Source organism: Hydra vulgaris, chromosome 08, assembly GCF_038396675.1.
Source record: "Hydra vulgaris chromosome 08, alternate assembly HydraT2T_AEP".
NCBI lineage: Eukaryota > Metazoa > Cnidaria > Hydrozoa > Anthoathecata > Hydridae > Hydra > Hydra vulgaris.
Genome location: NC_088927.1, coordinates 59,774,044 through 59,790,000, shown reverse-complemented (window position 1 = coordinate 59,790,000; position 15,957 = coordinate 59,774,044). Strand labels below are relative to the sequence as shown.

The window sequence follows — 15,957 nt, the reverse complement described above, 5'->3', positions numbered from 1 at the left end:
AATACTTGTATTGAAACTCTAGTTATTTATCTTTAACTTCAAAAAATTTAAAATGACACTAATATTTCTGGTAAATTTTGTTTTTGCAAATTTTATCTTTTAGGAGTTTTACTGTTATCACATAATCTAGATGAAGACAATATATTTATAGAAGACTTCAGAAACTTAATGAAGATAATAATATTAATGTTGATTAAGGTAGGTGACTAATAATGAACAGGGGGCATGTGTGCATTTGGTTTTTTTAAATATTATGTATAACTTATGTTTATATTTATTACCTATATTTGAGTGTATATTAGTCTAATTTATCTTAAAACAGGATATTTGCACTTTAACAAGCAACAAAGCCTAAATGAGATGGTTTCGAATCAACCTTTAAAGGTTTCTATATTTATAAGCAAAAATCAATTAAGAGAGGATTTACATCCTGGTACAAATGCTAATGAAAATACTTGTGAATACTCGGGCTTCTGGGTCTTTCCAAAGTAATAAATTATTTGCATTTAATTTAAAAGTTTATAATATTTATAAAGTACAATAGTATATTTGATTAATTATGTTTCTTAATGGGTTTCATAAATTCTTTAAGGGCGTCTCTTATTTAGGTTGAAGTAGGTAGCTCTAAAAAACAATTTGAAAAGAAGAATGAAGGGTCGATTCCGTTTAAATGTACATACACAAGCAAGCGTGGTTAATAAGGAAAAAAGCAATTTTACTCTTCCATCGAATCATCACTCTGGTTTTTCCAAACAGCATTTTTTTATAGTGCATTTACTTAGGTACAATACAAAACAATAGACTAAGATAATCATTTATTTTTTTATTTATTATAAAACTTGTTTTTTTTTAAATAGATTAAGGCGAATCATCAAAAACCATTACCAATACAGATCGACCAAAAAATAAGACAAACGAAACCTCTCCCATGGATGATGCCATGTTTTAGCGTAAAATGATTGTGTCACACCATTACATAAAAAGAAATTTGGGCTACTGCAATAGTTTTTAGATAAAGATTTGAATGAAATTAAATTTGAACAGGTTACCTCAATTGAGGAATTAGTAAAGTTCAAGACCCGACTTTTAAGAAAAATTAAAAAGAACATTCGATGCTACTGGAATTGTTTGTAAAAATGCGAAAGCGTATTGTTATACGATTTTAGATTTTATAATGACGGAAGAGGCGATCAATCGAAATTAAATATTATGTATGGTAACCATGTGCCAAGCGTCTTTTATTAGCTTATTTTTAATGATTTGGTTTTTTATTTCTTTGTTTATTTTTTCTTCGTAGTATTATTGTAAAATAATTTACCTTAAAAAACAAAAATAATACAACAAAATTGTCGTAAATTTAATGTAGTATATATAAAAAAAGGTTTACATGTTTAAAGCTATAAACGTGTCTAACAAAACCTGCGTATTTTTGGTTTATCATTAAACCGTGCTGAACAGCTGTTAGTTCAGGCATAAGTTTGGAAAACTTATGCCTGAACTAACTTAAGGCATTAAATAAAGTTTCCGTTTGGAAACTTTATTTAAATAAAGGCATTATTTAAATATGGCATTATTTAAATATATATCATTAAATATGGCTTTATTTAAATATGGCATTAAATAAAGTTTCCGTTTGGAAACTTTATTTAATGCCATAAGTCCGTTTTAAACTATAAAAAACACGAATTTAAAACCTCTTAAAACACGAGTTTAAAACCTCTTAAAACACGTATTTAAAACATAAAAAAACTCGTGTTTGAAACCTTAGAAAACACGTGTAAAACTCCAGTTAAACTTCCCGTGAAATGCACGTGTTTTTGGTTTACGCCTGGATCGTAACAAACACGTGTTTATACGGGTTTTAATTCCGAGATTAAAACCAGATGTGCCGTCTGGGATGTACACAAGAGTGTATTTATTAATGTTGCATATTCAATGGAATTTTCATTCAAGTATCCTCTAGTGTGAACAGCGTAATAGAAAGTGTAGTGTTTTTTTCACTTAAATGTAACTCAGCAACTTTGTGTACTTTAAACAGTTTCATAAACAAGTAGAATCACTAAGAGGCTAAATTTATGATTAAAATTTGTTATGGATATTCAAAAAAAGTCATGCAGTTCAAATGATATTACCACATAATGATTAAAAGTACAATATTTTTTTTTTCATTGTATATTAATGCCTATTTAAAATATACAAAAACCAAAATTTTATTCTATCCAGCCGCTTTAACGATCAATTCTTTGTTTTGCGTGATTATTGGAACCGCAGTAGTTTTTAAAAATATTTATTGTATCTCTGATGCGTTCCATGGCGAAATCTTCATAAAGTAACTTCTAAAAACAATATAGTTATAATTAATACGTCATCTCTTCAAAAACAACAACTTGATATAAGAAATCTTTTATTTAGTGACTTGAATATTTTTGTGCTTGACGTCTTAATAATTTGAAAAAAAGAATAAAAAATAGGGCAGTTGAGAAAAAGTTTGATTTGCATAATACGCTAACGAAACATAACTCCAAAATTTTTATAAACAACTATTCACTACTTAAATCAACCGATACTTTATAAAATGATCCAAACTATTACTAGGTTAGAACCGACTTTAAGTTACAATAAATCGGTTTAATTAATGCAATAAATCCGGTTGCAATAAACGGCCTAATTATTGTTGTTAGAATTACTTTAAAATTTGTGAAAGATTTTTATAAATATATTTGTAAAACCCGCTTTTTGTCAGCTGTCTAGTTTGACCCTTTGAATTTTCTCCTGGTTTATGAACTGGATCAAATGGCCCTTCCAAGTTCTGGTAAATTTCACTGCCTAGTCTTATAACATCGGTTCTGAGATAATCTGGCATTGGAGTGGGCCAGTTTCCAACATCATAATTTAATGTTAAATCTTCTGATTCGTGTACTGAATTTGCGTCTGATTCAGAACGTATCGAATTGGTTATGTCTTCTTCTTCTTGCCTTTTGTATTGTTCTTCTCCTCCTTTTTCTTGTTCTTCATTGCTTGTTTGTTCATTCCGTTGGCCATAGCTTGTACTTGGACTTTCTAAAGATTCAGGGCCCTCCTCTGGCCCTGCTTCATTGTTTGCCTGGGATAGTGCCCTTTTAATAAATTTAAGTATTGAACCCGACAACCGTTGTAGTTCTTGTTCTTTGGCTTTTTGTTATTTCTTCTTTTCCCATCCACTGGGATAGTTTCGTTTCATGTTATCAACAGGTCTCTTGACTCTGAAAATAATTGTTCTATTTTAGACAATAAAGTATTTAGAAAATAAAACAAACCTTCGCGTTATGGGTTTGAAAACGAACCAAACCTAATAAATAAACACTGTAAGATAAAACTGTCAAGATTTGAATTACATTTTTCGGCTATTTTCTTAGAAAAATTTCAGTATAAGTAACAGTGTAACTAATGATGTTTTTACTTTGCTTGTTAGTAGCTTGTTCTTCGCTTGTTATTTAAAGTGAAATGTGCGCGTATGAAAATGTAAAATTTCTGGTTTTAAAATTCCATTGTTCTATCGTTGTAGGTTTTCAATGGCCTATTGTTCTATTTACGCATCAGAGCTTTGCATGACTCCACGAATAAAGTTAGGTAATTCTTAAGGTGTGTTTAATAACGTTTTTCATTGGAATTATTGTTTGTTATTATTCGTGGTTTTACTTTAGAGACAGGTTGGCAGAGATTGGCTGTCTCCACGGGAGTTGTTTATTCTAGAATTTTCTTAAGGGAATTGTTTGATTGCCTATTATTGCTATTGCTTTAACGAGTATTTTCAGAGCAGCCGTTCAAAAGGGAATTTAGATGTTGTCATTGTATATTAATGTGCCTCTAATTTAGTTAGTTGTGTGTTTTCTGTTTTGACGTATATTATATTTAATATATTATTTATTATATATATTATATTAATTATATTTACAACTATTATTGTGTTTATTGTATTTATTATATTTATTATATTCGTTACATTAATTATACTAATTATATTTGTTATATTAATTATATTTATTATATTTATAATATTTATTATAATTATTATTTTTATTATATCAATTTTATTTATTAATTTATTATATCTATTATATTTATTATAACTATTATATTTGTTTTAATTATTATATTTATTATATTAATTAATGTTCACTAATAAGCTAGATATTAATTGGATTTATGAACCATAAGAATAATATGATGGATTTAAAAAAAAATCGATTTTAATTTTAATGTTTTCGGAATCTGGGGCCCCCAAAATGAATGTTATCATGGTCTCGGGCTTAAATTTGTCCATGGCACCTATGGTAATAGCTCCTTCCATATGGAAAATTCGCTAGGACAAAGCAAACAATATCAAAACTAAATGTTTTCGTACTACTGATAAAAATTATTGCTTACCAAAATAGGCTAGGCCTACTCATTTTTAAGGTCGAAATTAGTTATTAAAAACCAAGTAATTAAATTGACAATACGGATAGTGTTTAAGGACAGGCCCCTTATGTGGCTTCAACATAAAACGATGTGTGATATGAAATTATAACCTGATAACTAAAATCTTCTCACGCAGCCTTGTTAGGCCTAAATGCAGGAATAAAATTATAACTTACCATGTAACTTGGTGATGACGAACTGAAGACGTGGTTTGCTCTCGAATTATTGAGGTACTGAATGATAGAGCATATTAATCACATTAACGAAACAACATAAACATCCGTCAGTCTGCCTGAACCATCATGAACCATAGACTCGTAGGTAGGGTGGGCGAATTTATTTATTAGTACTCGCGGGTGTGGGGGAGAAAGCTTCGCGGAGGGCCTTCAAAACAGTCACATTGGTTGTTATTGGCCAAGATGTCATTTTAATTTCTTACATCTTGGTTTGTTTGCTGTGGATGTTTATTAACTTGGCAAGCAGATACGATCATGTTTCAGGTTCATTTTTGTTGTAAATAATTATGATTACAAAACAAAAATGTTGACTATGACAAAATCCGGCTGAAGTAAAAAAAATATAAATTGTATAAACATTTGGGGGCCTACTCCGAGACGGGACCTGGGGCGGACCACCCCCCACCCCACCTTCGGTACGCCACTGTATTCAAGGAAGATTAAAAAACGCTTATTAAGAGATATCTAATTAATCTGGCAAATGTCAGATTAACAAATAAATGAGAGAAAGATTGTGGAACGCCTTTTAACTAGAGGAATGTGGTCAAGATTGGAGGGGATAAATAATGGTCAATTAAATGAAAGAGATAAAAAACAAGAAAATTAAAACACGAAAAAACAACACCTTCTTGCGTTAAAGTTGACTAACTTTCACTTTATTTTAGCAATTTTTCATTTTAATTTGGCGGTTTTCACTATTATTTGTAAGGTAAAAATTGCCAAATTAAAATAAAGAAATGCCAAATTAAAAAGACCATTGGCCAACTTAAATGCAAAAAGGTGTGATTGCAAGAAAACTTTAAAAATTGAAAACATAAATCCAACAATATTAAACTATAAAAAAATTGCTATAAAAATTTGACTTACCTGTAAATTCTATACAAGATCTTGTTCCGTAAAATAATAACTGACAAACATGCGAAGATGTTGTTGACTGCACACACCGATCACGTTTACGCAATACCTCAATTACAAAATTTACACGTTTTTCATATATCTTAATAATATTTTGAAACTCATATTTAAATTTTTTTGAACTGTTTAAACTATCTGTGTGACCTGAAGATATATTTTGTATTCCAAGAAACTCACAAAAAGCGTCCTGCTCCTCGTCCGTCACAAAAAAAAGTCCACCTCCAAGTATAGACAGTTGACAAAATAAATCAATATCTAAAAAGAAATCTCTACAGCTTGGAAGAACGACAGAATTTTGATTAATAAAGATATTTTGACCGCGATGCAAACGAGGCGCAAACATATGCAAACTCACAACACAGTTTTGTGTTGAATGAAAAATTGGCATCAACTCGTTAACTTCAAAGGAACTTATCAGAATGTAACGGGTAAAATCTGACCTTTTCTTAGGAGGAACAACAATTACCCAACAAATCTCAAAAAGAAAATTATCTCCTTCTTTTTTATCTTTTATAACCATAGTAAATTCTTTAGTAACCATTAAACCAGGATTCCAACAACCTTTTGGAAACAACATTGAAAGTTGAAATGTATTCTTAAATATTTTATCAATGTTTAATATTTCAAGATTATTGTGATATAAAAGACCTTTTTCAACTAAATCTTTAACTTCTTGTGACAATTTTGGAATATGAGGAGACTGAACTCCAGGTCGATCAACTTGACGTTCTTCCTCAAGATCTTCTTCAAGTTCTCTTTCGTGCTCCTCGTCAGAATTATTAGCGAAACATTTATACCCAGATAGATACTTTTTGGAGCGAGAAGAAATTTCTGCTCCAATTGACAATACTATTTCAGCTAAAGACTTGGTTGCATCCATATTATTAAATACTTCTACGCGCTTTTTAATATTATTCATAAAAATATCAGAAGCAGGTTCTAATAAGCGTGATTCGCCATAAAGTTTGAACAAAGAAATTTCTTCATCTTCTGTACACCAATTGCCTAGTGCTTTTAAGTCATCACGGTTTATCTTACCTATAATTTTAGTATTATACATAAATGATTCTGCTGCTTCTTTAATAGAACGGCGGAGTCCTTGTGAAGACCAATGTATAAGCCCATTTCGAATAGTGTCACAACTGTTATTAATAGCCCATCGAAGGACATCAGCAGTTTCTGGTGTATTCGTACTAGATTCCATATGGTTTTTAATAGATAAATGAACATCATTTGCAGCAAAGAAAAACACGCGATGGCCATTGCCCAATAATCGCATTCGCATGCAAGCTTGAATGAGGCGATCTTTTGTAAGTCCTTTGCCTAATGTAACACATGCAAGAGTATTGAATGGAAATCTCAGGTCTGTTCCTCGTGTATGAATGTCATCAATATAGAATACACAACGATCAGGTTGATGAAAATAGGGAGAAATAGAAAACGGACAAACATAACTATTTTTATCAACCACCATCAATCTATCGTCTTTATCAAAATAAACCGCTGCAGAGACTGAAGAATCAGTAGAATACTTTTTAATCAGTTCCAAAGAAACATTTTTATTGTCCATTTGTAACATAAGGGCCCCAACATCAATCAACACACGTGCGCTATTTTCTACCATTTTATTTAATATACATTCATCCAAAGTTTTTGTGTTTGAGTTAAAATGATAGTAAGTGTTGTTTTCAGATTGAAGTAAATAGCTTAGCACCATTGCATTAGTACCTTGTGTTTGTGGTAAATCATTACTTTTAATAGTCAGTGGTAAAAGTAACTCAGACTCGTTTGTTCCACTGAATCCAGTAGTGCATTTTTCAGTTCCATTACCAAAATCTTTTGATAAACAAAGATCCCAAGCTGAGGTTGAAATTCTGTAAGAAAATTGCTTTGCTTCTCGTGGATAAACAGATCTATTCAACCAAAAGTTTACTACATTCATGCTGCAGCGTAGTAATGAATATAATTTTTCTTTTTGTTCAACGTTGTCAAGATTTACTCCATTTAAAACATGCAGATCTTTTGGTACATTACCAAGTCCAATAGCTTCGATCCATCTTTCATATTCAGCATCTTTATATGAACATTTATCTAAGTATTTAAATACTTCATCTAACTGATTATCATTAAGACCACTCATATAGTAACTAATCTGTGTCAAAATAATTGCCATATCAGGGTGCCCAAATTCAGTTCGTTCTGCAGCAACATCTTTTGCTCTAAACGGTACAGCCATTTTTGAAACGGGGTTCATAAGATTAACACCAAAGTTAACTCTCCAGCGTTTTTGAAGTGCCATATGCAACACCTCAAAACACAGTAACCCCCTTAAAATCAATAACTCTTCCTTTAAAACTGAATTCATACCAAAAAGTTCAGATAAGCGTTTGTTTACTTGTGGAAAGCTAACGTCATTAGAAGTAATAAATAATCGAGCAAATCTTTTATCACTTTTCTCTAATTTTGCTGCTACTGAGACCTCTGGAATTTCATTATTAAGAACTGAATCAGCAATTAAGCAACACAAGTGTTTGTACATCGTTGCGTTAGTACTAAGAAATCTAATATGAGAAAACGAGTCAGCACAAAATGTTTTGCTGTTATAGTATTCTATATAATCATTTCCAAATAACTCCACTAGATCTTTTACAAATTTGTTAACCAACCTCAAAACTGCCTGAGAAATTATCCATCTGCGTTCACCTCCATCAACAAGTATTTGTTCTCCAAGTGTATATACAACTTGGTATTTAAAGTTTAATATTTCATCTGTTTCGTCCAACACATCTCGAGAGTACTTCCGAAGCCAACAACGCAACTCATAAAGTTGTTCCGCATCATCTGAGTTTTTACGACAATGCTCCAATGTTTTTAAATCAAGAGACAATCGGTATTCAGGAGTTGTAAGCATCAACCCACGTTTTTTAAGACATTCTTGGTGAATAGATAAAAATTTTAAAGGATTTATTATCATATCTCTGCGACAGGGAACAACATAAACCCGTTTATTTAATAGCCCGCCAAGTTTGTCAACAAGTGCTTCGTAGTTTGTGTTTAAAAGTGAACGTAAAACAGTTACTCGAACAAGCTGCTCAGATGTAGCTAAAGATACTGCAAGTAAAGGAACAATTACACTGGTTTTTCCTTCTCCCATATTTAGCTGTTGAACAAAATTTTCATTTGCATTCAGCATACTTTGAGCAATATCAATCTGAATAGGACGAATTAGAAAATTTCCTTCCAATTCAAGAATGAGCCACTCAGGATTCGACGAGGGAATCCAATTTTCATGACCTAAATTTCTCAGTTCACGAGAAAGAACAGATGATGATTTATTTTGAAGTAGTTTTAGACAACGGATAGCTCTCTGTTCGGCTGTCCAACAAACTACTAACGCGCCAATACGGTCAATAATGTTTTGTGGAAGTAAATCTTTATTATCAAGATAAAGTAAGGAGAGTGATAATGATGTTAATGGTAGTATACAAGGTATTAAGACAACAGGAGTAATTCTTCTCCACAACCCTCCATAAGAAAGAGCATTACCAACTAAATCATTAGCTTGCGGTTTCATTGCATCAGATACTTCACTCCACAAATCCCTTGCTTTTTTATTATTTGTCATTAAGCACATTTGTAATTCATCGAAAAAATTTTCAGTGTTTTGATATGGATTTTCTTGTAAAAGAAATAATTCATTTTTACTGCAAAAGTTGCAACTTTTGTCCATAGCTCTTTTCATAAAATTAAAAAGAGCATCATTTTTATTATCTGAAATATCAAAAAGTGAAAGTACTTTCTCAAATTGAATTTGTCTTTGAGCAGTATTACCAAAAGGTTTATTATAATTTTCAACAGATTTTTTTCTGAACAAATTCACGGCTTCTTGATTTATTGGAAGAACTTTCATTGACACTTTAAGTTCAAAAGATTTCGGAAAGAACATTGCATTTTGGGGATTCAAAAACAATGAAATTAGTGTATCATTAATTTTTATAACAGCATTTTTAGTATATATTTGATTTTCAACTTGGTCAAAAAAGAATTTGAGTTTACCATTAGTATTCCACCTTTTAAATAGTTCTAAAACTTTTTTTTTAAGATTAGAAATATTAACGATATCATTAGAGTGAATATCAAAATCAACATTCTTATACTGCCATTGTGATTTTATAAGATTTTCAAGAGATACTAAAGCTTTCTTTTTTAAACTTTCATAGAGATTTCTCATTTTTTCTCTTTCTAGATAGTCTAGACAATACTCTCTATTTATATTTAGGTATTGTTCAAATGAATATGTTTCATTATTAATTGCTAACTTTATTGCATTCAAATCAAAATCTGTTTCGTTAAGATACTGGTAATCTCTTTCAACAGGTGGTTCTATATCAATCCCAAGGATTGCTACAGCTAAAAGGCTATATACCAAATCTTTATTTTCTCCGTTAAACACTAAAAAAGATAATAACAAAGAAAATTCAAAGCGACAAAAATGTTCTTTATGAACCTCTTGAGCCAGTGTGTATAAAAACAAATAACTATCTATAACATTAAAATCTTTTGATATAGACAAAAAAAAATTTGTAGAAACTTGTTGATCTTCAATTGTTTTTTTTTGTTCGACAAAGCCCCACAAATTAGAAGGGGAAAAGTAAATGCCATTCCATCGATAGAAATTTTCCATCAGCAACCTTGAATCTTTGCATTTAAACATTGTCTCATCACATTCATTTATGTACGTCCAAGCTAATTGTTTCTTGGGAAACGTACCAATGGCTTCCTCATTTTCGACATGTAAACGAGCAGATGAATTTAACAGACACCTATAACGCAAATATGCTCTTTTTGTAAGTATTTTTTCTTTTTTCTTTTTTTTCTTTTTAGTTTCAGCAACAAATATTTCTTTATACAAATTTGCACGATTTATTATCATTTTCGATGCTAAGGCCAAGCCATCATACGCGTACGATGATTGAAGGTTTTCTAACCATTTAACAGATTGCACAAAACTTTCATTATAAAATTTACGTTTTGGAGCCAAGTTGACAATATATTTTAAAACATGGAGTTCACTTTGTTCTAAAGGTTTGCAAGAGAAAGTGCGTTCAAGCTGTAACAAACGCATAGACGATTCTGTTCCAGTTAACTTTGTAAAAGGATCTGGAAGAGAACTTGAAGTCATAGCATGAAGTAAAGAAAGATATACCCAAGATACTTGATTAGCAGGACCTCGTAGCTCACAAAGTCTATCATCAATGTTGTATGCAAAGTACGGAGGGGAAAATAGTTCTGTAAGTTCAATACTTACTTTTTGATGATTAGAAATTTTAGATTTTTTAAAATTAATTTTTTTTGCATATGGCATAATCAATACTTTATGCTGACCAAAATATTCTTTTTTAACTACTGGTTTATCTTCGCATAGTAAAAGGCCGTGTTTCAAACCTATAAGTGTCCCAAAACCACCTTGAATATTAGAAACAACCATTCCGGTGTGCTCACTAGAAAATAGTTTTCCGGTTTTTTCTTCAATTCCAAAAGAAAGATCCATTCGAGGAAGTTCAATCTTAAGTTTAAATTTATCGTGTTCTACTATTTCTTCACTGTTTAACCATAAGTGAACATATTCTTTTAGCTCAAGGCGCTTAACACCACTGCAACTATAAATATCCTTAAAAGTTTTGCTTTGAATGTTAACTAAATATCGTTTTCTCCGTGAGTCGTATAAAATTCCATTCTGTAAATAAAAGCGGTGCAAAAAATTATCAATAGATTCTCCTTTTAAAAAATTAATATCATCAAACTTAACTGGTCGAAAAAAGATAGTCCTTGTTTGTTTACATAACCAATGGCTAAAGTTATTTACGAAAAAGTATGGGAAGTGCTCTTTAAAAAAAGTAAATGGTATAAGTTCATACTCATCTCCTGAGCTACGCCGCTCTACAACAACAAGTCCAAAATTTTCGTGAGAAAATGTGTAAAAAGAGCCTCGCAACTGGTGTGCAGTTACAAACGCTTTAGATTTTTCTGCCGCTGGGCGAACCTCGAAAATGTGGTCACCAAAAACACGTTTGTAATCTGGTGATGTAGTAATTATTTCAGGAAGTCTTCCTATTGGATTTCCTTCAACTAAAAACTTCCCACTTAAAATATTTATTTGCAATGTTACTGACCGATTTTCAGAAATATTCAACTTATTATAATACCATGCTTGAGCAGGTGGATCGTATGGCATCCAATCATCTTTACAAATGCCTTTAGAAAAATCTGGCCATTTAAAACTAAGAAACTCACTGAATATTTTGTTCCCGTGTAAAGCTAATATTTTAACTGCAATAGTTACCATACGTAAGCCTGCAAATCTTACTCGTCGAAGTAAATTTCTCCTCTCAATATCTGGAGAATCACTGCTAAGAAGAATATTGTCATGTATTCGAGCTACTGCGTAAAGCCATGAAATCAAGGTTTCTTTGCTTATTACAAAATCGTGGTAATCGTCAACATCAAACGTAAGCGCCGCAAAAGCAGCAACGTCAATTAATTTTAAACGTACTTCGTATATTTCACTTAAACTTGATCTAATCATACTAGAAAGTAAAGTTTCAATTTGAGTAGCCCATGTTTGAGCAATACACCGGCATCGCATTAGTAGTATAGTAGCTTTTATGCGAACCTTTTCACTTGATAGTGAAAATATTCTTAGCGCAAGAATGATAACTACTTGAAGTTGACTGTGCTTTTTCCAGTTTTTACTGATATTTTCCAAGTATTTTGATAAGCATTCAATTAGTACTGAACAGAATTCATCATTTCGAAGATCAGCATGACTTTCAAAAAATAAAACAGGATCGTCAACATTTTCTTTAATTGCAGGTCCTGCTTGCCATAAAGCTTGCGCAATCAATGCAAATACAGATGAACTTTCAAAACTTAATGAACGCATTTCCAAAGCTCTAAGTATTTTTCGAAGCTGCAAGCGATGACCAGCACGTAGTGAACCAAATACCTTGAATTCATCAAGTCTGAGATTTAATGGGCAATTAATTTGACACGATAAAACCTCGTTTTCTGTATGAGTTGTTCCCGTAATCCAAGTTGCATTTAGTTCATAAGGGTTGTTCCATGCTTTCATTGTGAAAAACTTTTGCTTAAGTTGATTACGTTTAATTTGGTATTGAATTTTTTTTTTCCTATACTGCATAAAAAGATTAATAGTAAGGCCACACGGACGAAGAAAATTTTGTACGTAATTATTTTCTAGCGATGAGTTTGCGTAAGGGCATATAGCATTTGTTAAACTTCCGATAGAAACTATGGATTTTTGACATTCAGAGCTAACCCATTTATTTAATTGTGGATGTGATTTCCATAAATATTTAATATTTATTCCGTTGAATTGGTTTTTACTGAGTTCCTTGTGAACAATAAACAAAGTATCGCGAAGGCATCGAATCCTCAATGGAATAGATAGTTCAAATACAATTGCATTTTGCTTTAAAATGCAATCTTCTGGAATTGGATCTTCATAAACCAATACTCTAATACTATTAATTTTTGTATTTATGTTGCATTTTGAGCATTGCTTCATGCATTTACCTTTCTCGTTTTTATCGTGTGTTGCTCTATCGTATTCTTGCGTTAAACGATCATAACGGCTTTTTTCGACTTCAAACTCTTTCTTTTTTTGCTCTCGTTGTTGGTGAGCATACAAAAGAATTTCTTTTTTTTTTAATTGCATTTCTTGGTTTTCATTTGCTATTCTAAAACCAATCGAGTTTACATTATAATTTGACAATATGCATGGATATTTTGATTGCATATTTCTGGTGATGAAATAAATTCGAACAGCTTGCAAATATTTAATATCTTCATAATGTGGTATTAACAAACTATCAAAATAATTTTCGTCAAAGCTGCTATGGTACTCAGACAATAATGGCCACTCCATTATTGCAGTTGAATCAAGTACAGCAATAATTAGAAATATTGTTAGTATCATTCGACTTGATCCAACAGGATCATTTTCATAGAATTTTAAACTAATCTCAAAATATTTGCATATTAAATCAAAAATTTGAACACTGTATTCAAAAAATTGAAGATAGTTAAGTTTACAATTTTTCCACAAACTATTTTTTACCCACATTTCAAAATCCCAAAGGATTTCTTCACATTGATTGTTTTGTGCAACTGATACTAACAAATTTATATCAAACAGTGTTGTGAAATCATTCCATCGATTTTTACATTTTGGAATGCTTACGTGTAAACTTAATTCTTTTGTTTTTTGAAATGCTTGTTTTATACGGAAAATTGCTTCTTCGTTTAGTTTATGTGATATATGGTCACGTGCCTGATATATATTAGAGTTCGGCAATAGTTTTGAACAAATATTTATGTGTTCACTCCATCGCTTGTCTGCTTCTTTTCGTTTTCTTTGCAAAACATTGTGTGCTTTTTTAAATACAACTTCAATCCACTGACTTGTTTTTTTGGATAAAACTTTATCATCAATAACGCTATAGCTATTTTCACCCCATATACGGTTGTTCAGTTTTGCCATTCTTCTACTAACTTTGCTTAGTATCTGCATGATTATATCATTATCATCAAAAGTGTAAGGAAGGTTGTCAAGGAAACTAATCATGATATAAATCATCATAGATTTATAAACTACATTTCCTTCAACTGACCCCAGTTCTGTTTCTAACATTAATTGAAGAACACATTTAATTGCAAACCATTCCCCTGAACGACGCCAAGGAGTTTCTAATTCACCAGCGTAGAAAACATCATCGCGTATCACTTTATGAACACATATACAGTTTTTAACCCCTTGCATTGTTCCAGACATGGCTCCCAGCAACCATGAAATAACAAAAATTGGTTCAACAACATTAAGTGTGTCAAAATTGTCTCGATCTTTTCTTTTTATTTGGATTTTTTTTTCAAAGGTTTCATTGCATAGTATGGCAACTTGTACAGAAAATGCTTTAAATAAAAATCGATTGAACGGAACCCGAACGGCTCTCTCAGGGAAAGTTTGAAACAAATCTCCCTCACTCATAACTTTTTCATTATTTGATGATACTCTAAATACACTCATAAGAGCATCATTAAGATCATCTTCATATCTTTTAATTGTTATAACTGAATTATGAGCTCGAGCAAATATAGCAAACGTTTCTCCTGGTTGCAAAGCATTGAGAGCCTCTGAAATCTGTTTATCATCAACAATAACACTTTGTGTGTTTTTCCATTTCTCCATTGTATAGCGAACATGTTTTAAACCCATCATTGGCGCATTTATGGTAGGCAAATGATCAAAGGTAAACCGCACTAATGTTCCAGAAAGGCTTGAGCACTCGGATGTTTGTGGCAACTGTCTGGTTAGAAAAACATGGTGAATCACCATGTTTATTTGATCCATTTGATCAATCATAAACTTTCGTTCATCTAATCAGCTATTGTTTGCTGCAAAAAAGTATATATATTGGTTAGACTAATCTTAAGAGAAAAAGTTTAACTATTGATTAGATAAAAAACGAGAGGCACTGTATTTTTTCTCATTGGTTACGTAGTGGATCATAATAAATAAGATACTATTAAAAATTTATGTAAAACCTTTTAAAACAAAGTTAACTTTATAAAATTCAGAAAATGTTTTGAAAATGAAAACAGATGAAAAAAATACCCTGCTTAATTATATCGCATCACTCAACTCACACATAAAGTTATATCAACAACACTTATACCCCTTCTAAATTATATCACAAAGTTCATATCACATATCTCAGATGTTAGCAAAAGTTGAGCAGTCTTGGACATTTGATGTACAGCTAAAACTAAAGAAACCATTTGATTTGAGTATTATAAATATATTCTTTTAGTGAATTTAAGACGTGCAAATTATTTCCCCAAAAGTTCCGAAGCGATTGGATTGGAATAAAAGATATTGTTTCCTACCATCAAAGAAATAATGTATTATATTTTTGGTAGGAAATAAAATCTTTCATTTATTTTGAAAACATTTATGCTACGAGGCACAGTTTGATTATAGACAATAATAAAACAATGATTTATTTTTTCATGTAAAATATATTTATAACTACGTACGATGTTTGTAGTAATGTAATTACAAAATTAATTTCTTATTTAAAATCTCCGCTCATGCATATTTTTACTTTGTCTCTTGAACAAGGAATCTTTCCTGATAAACTTAAACTTGCAAGGGTGGTACCAGTCTTTAAATCTGGAGATGATACCAGCATTTCCAATTACAGACCAATCTCAATACTACCATGCTTTTCAAAACTATTAGAATACATTATGTATTATAGACTGTTTACCTTTCTAGAAAATAACA

The 15,957-nt window shown here is 31.2% G+C and overlaps 1 protein-coding gene and 1 long non-coding RNA gene across 4 annotated transcripts in view; one reads left to right on the top strand and one right to left on the bottom strand.

Annotated features, from left to right (window-relative positions):
- The window catches only part of LOC136084026 (uncharacterized), a 2,263-nt gene extending 917 nt beyond the window's left edge, over positions 1-1,346 (top strand). Inside the window, exons 2-5 of one of the 2 annotated variants that reach the window (XR_010640285.1) lie at positions 104-198; positions 323-488; positions 593-782; positions 858-1,346. This is a non-coding gene — a long non-coding RNA (uncharacterized LOC136084026). The remainder of the gene's footprint in view (positions 1-103; positions 199-322; positions 489-592; positions 783-857) is intronic. The other variant, XR_010640284.1, reaches the window with a different exon arrangement.
- Positions 1,347-2,117: 771 nt separating this feature from the next.
- LOC136084025 (uncharacterized) overlaps positions 2,118-15,957 on the bottom strand; it is a 54,217-nt gene continuing 40,377 nt past the window's right edge. The window contains exons 2-3 of one of the 2 annotated variants that reach the window (XM_065804061.1): positions 5,544-15,065; positions 2,118-2,336 (exon numbers count right to left, since the gene is read on the bottom strand). In XM_065804061.1, the coding sequence (XP_065660133.1) occupies positions 2,323-2,336; positions 5,544-15,033 (9,504 nt within the window). In that variant the 5' untranslated portion in view covers positions 15,034-15,065 and the 3' untranslated portion in view covers positions 2,118-2,322. Of the gene's footprint in view, positions 2,337-4,243; positions 5,004-5,543; positions 15,066-15,957 lie in introns of those variants that run through there. The other variant, XM_065804060.1, reaches the window with a different exon arrangement.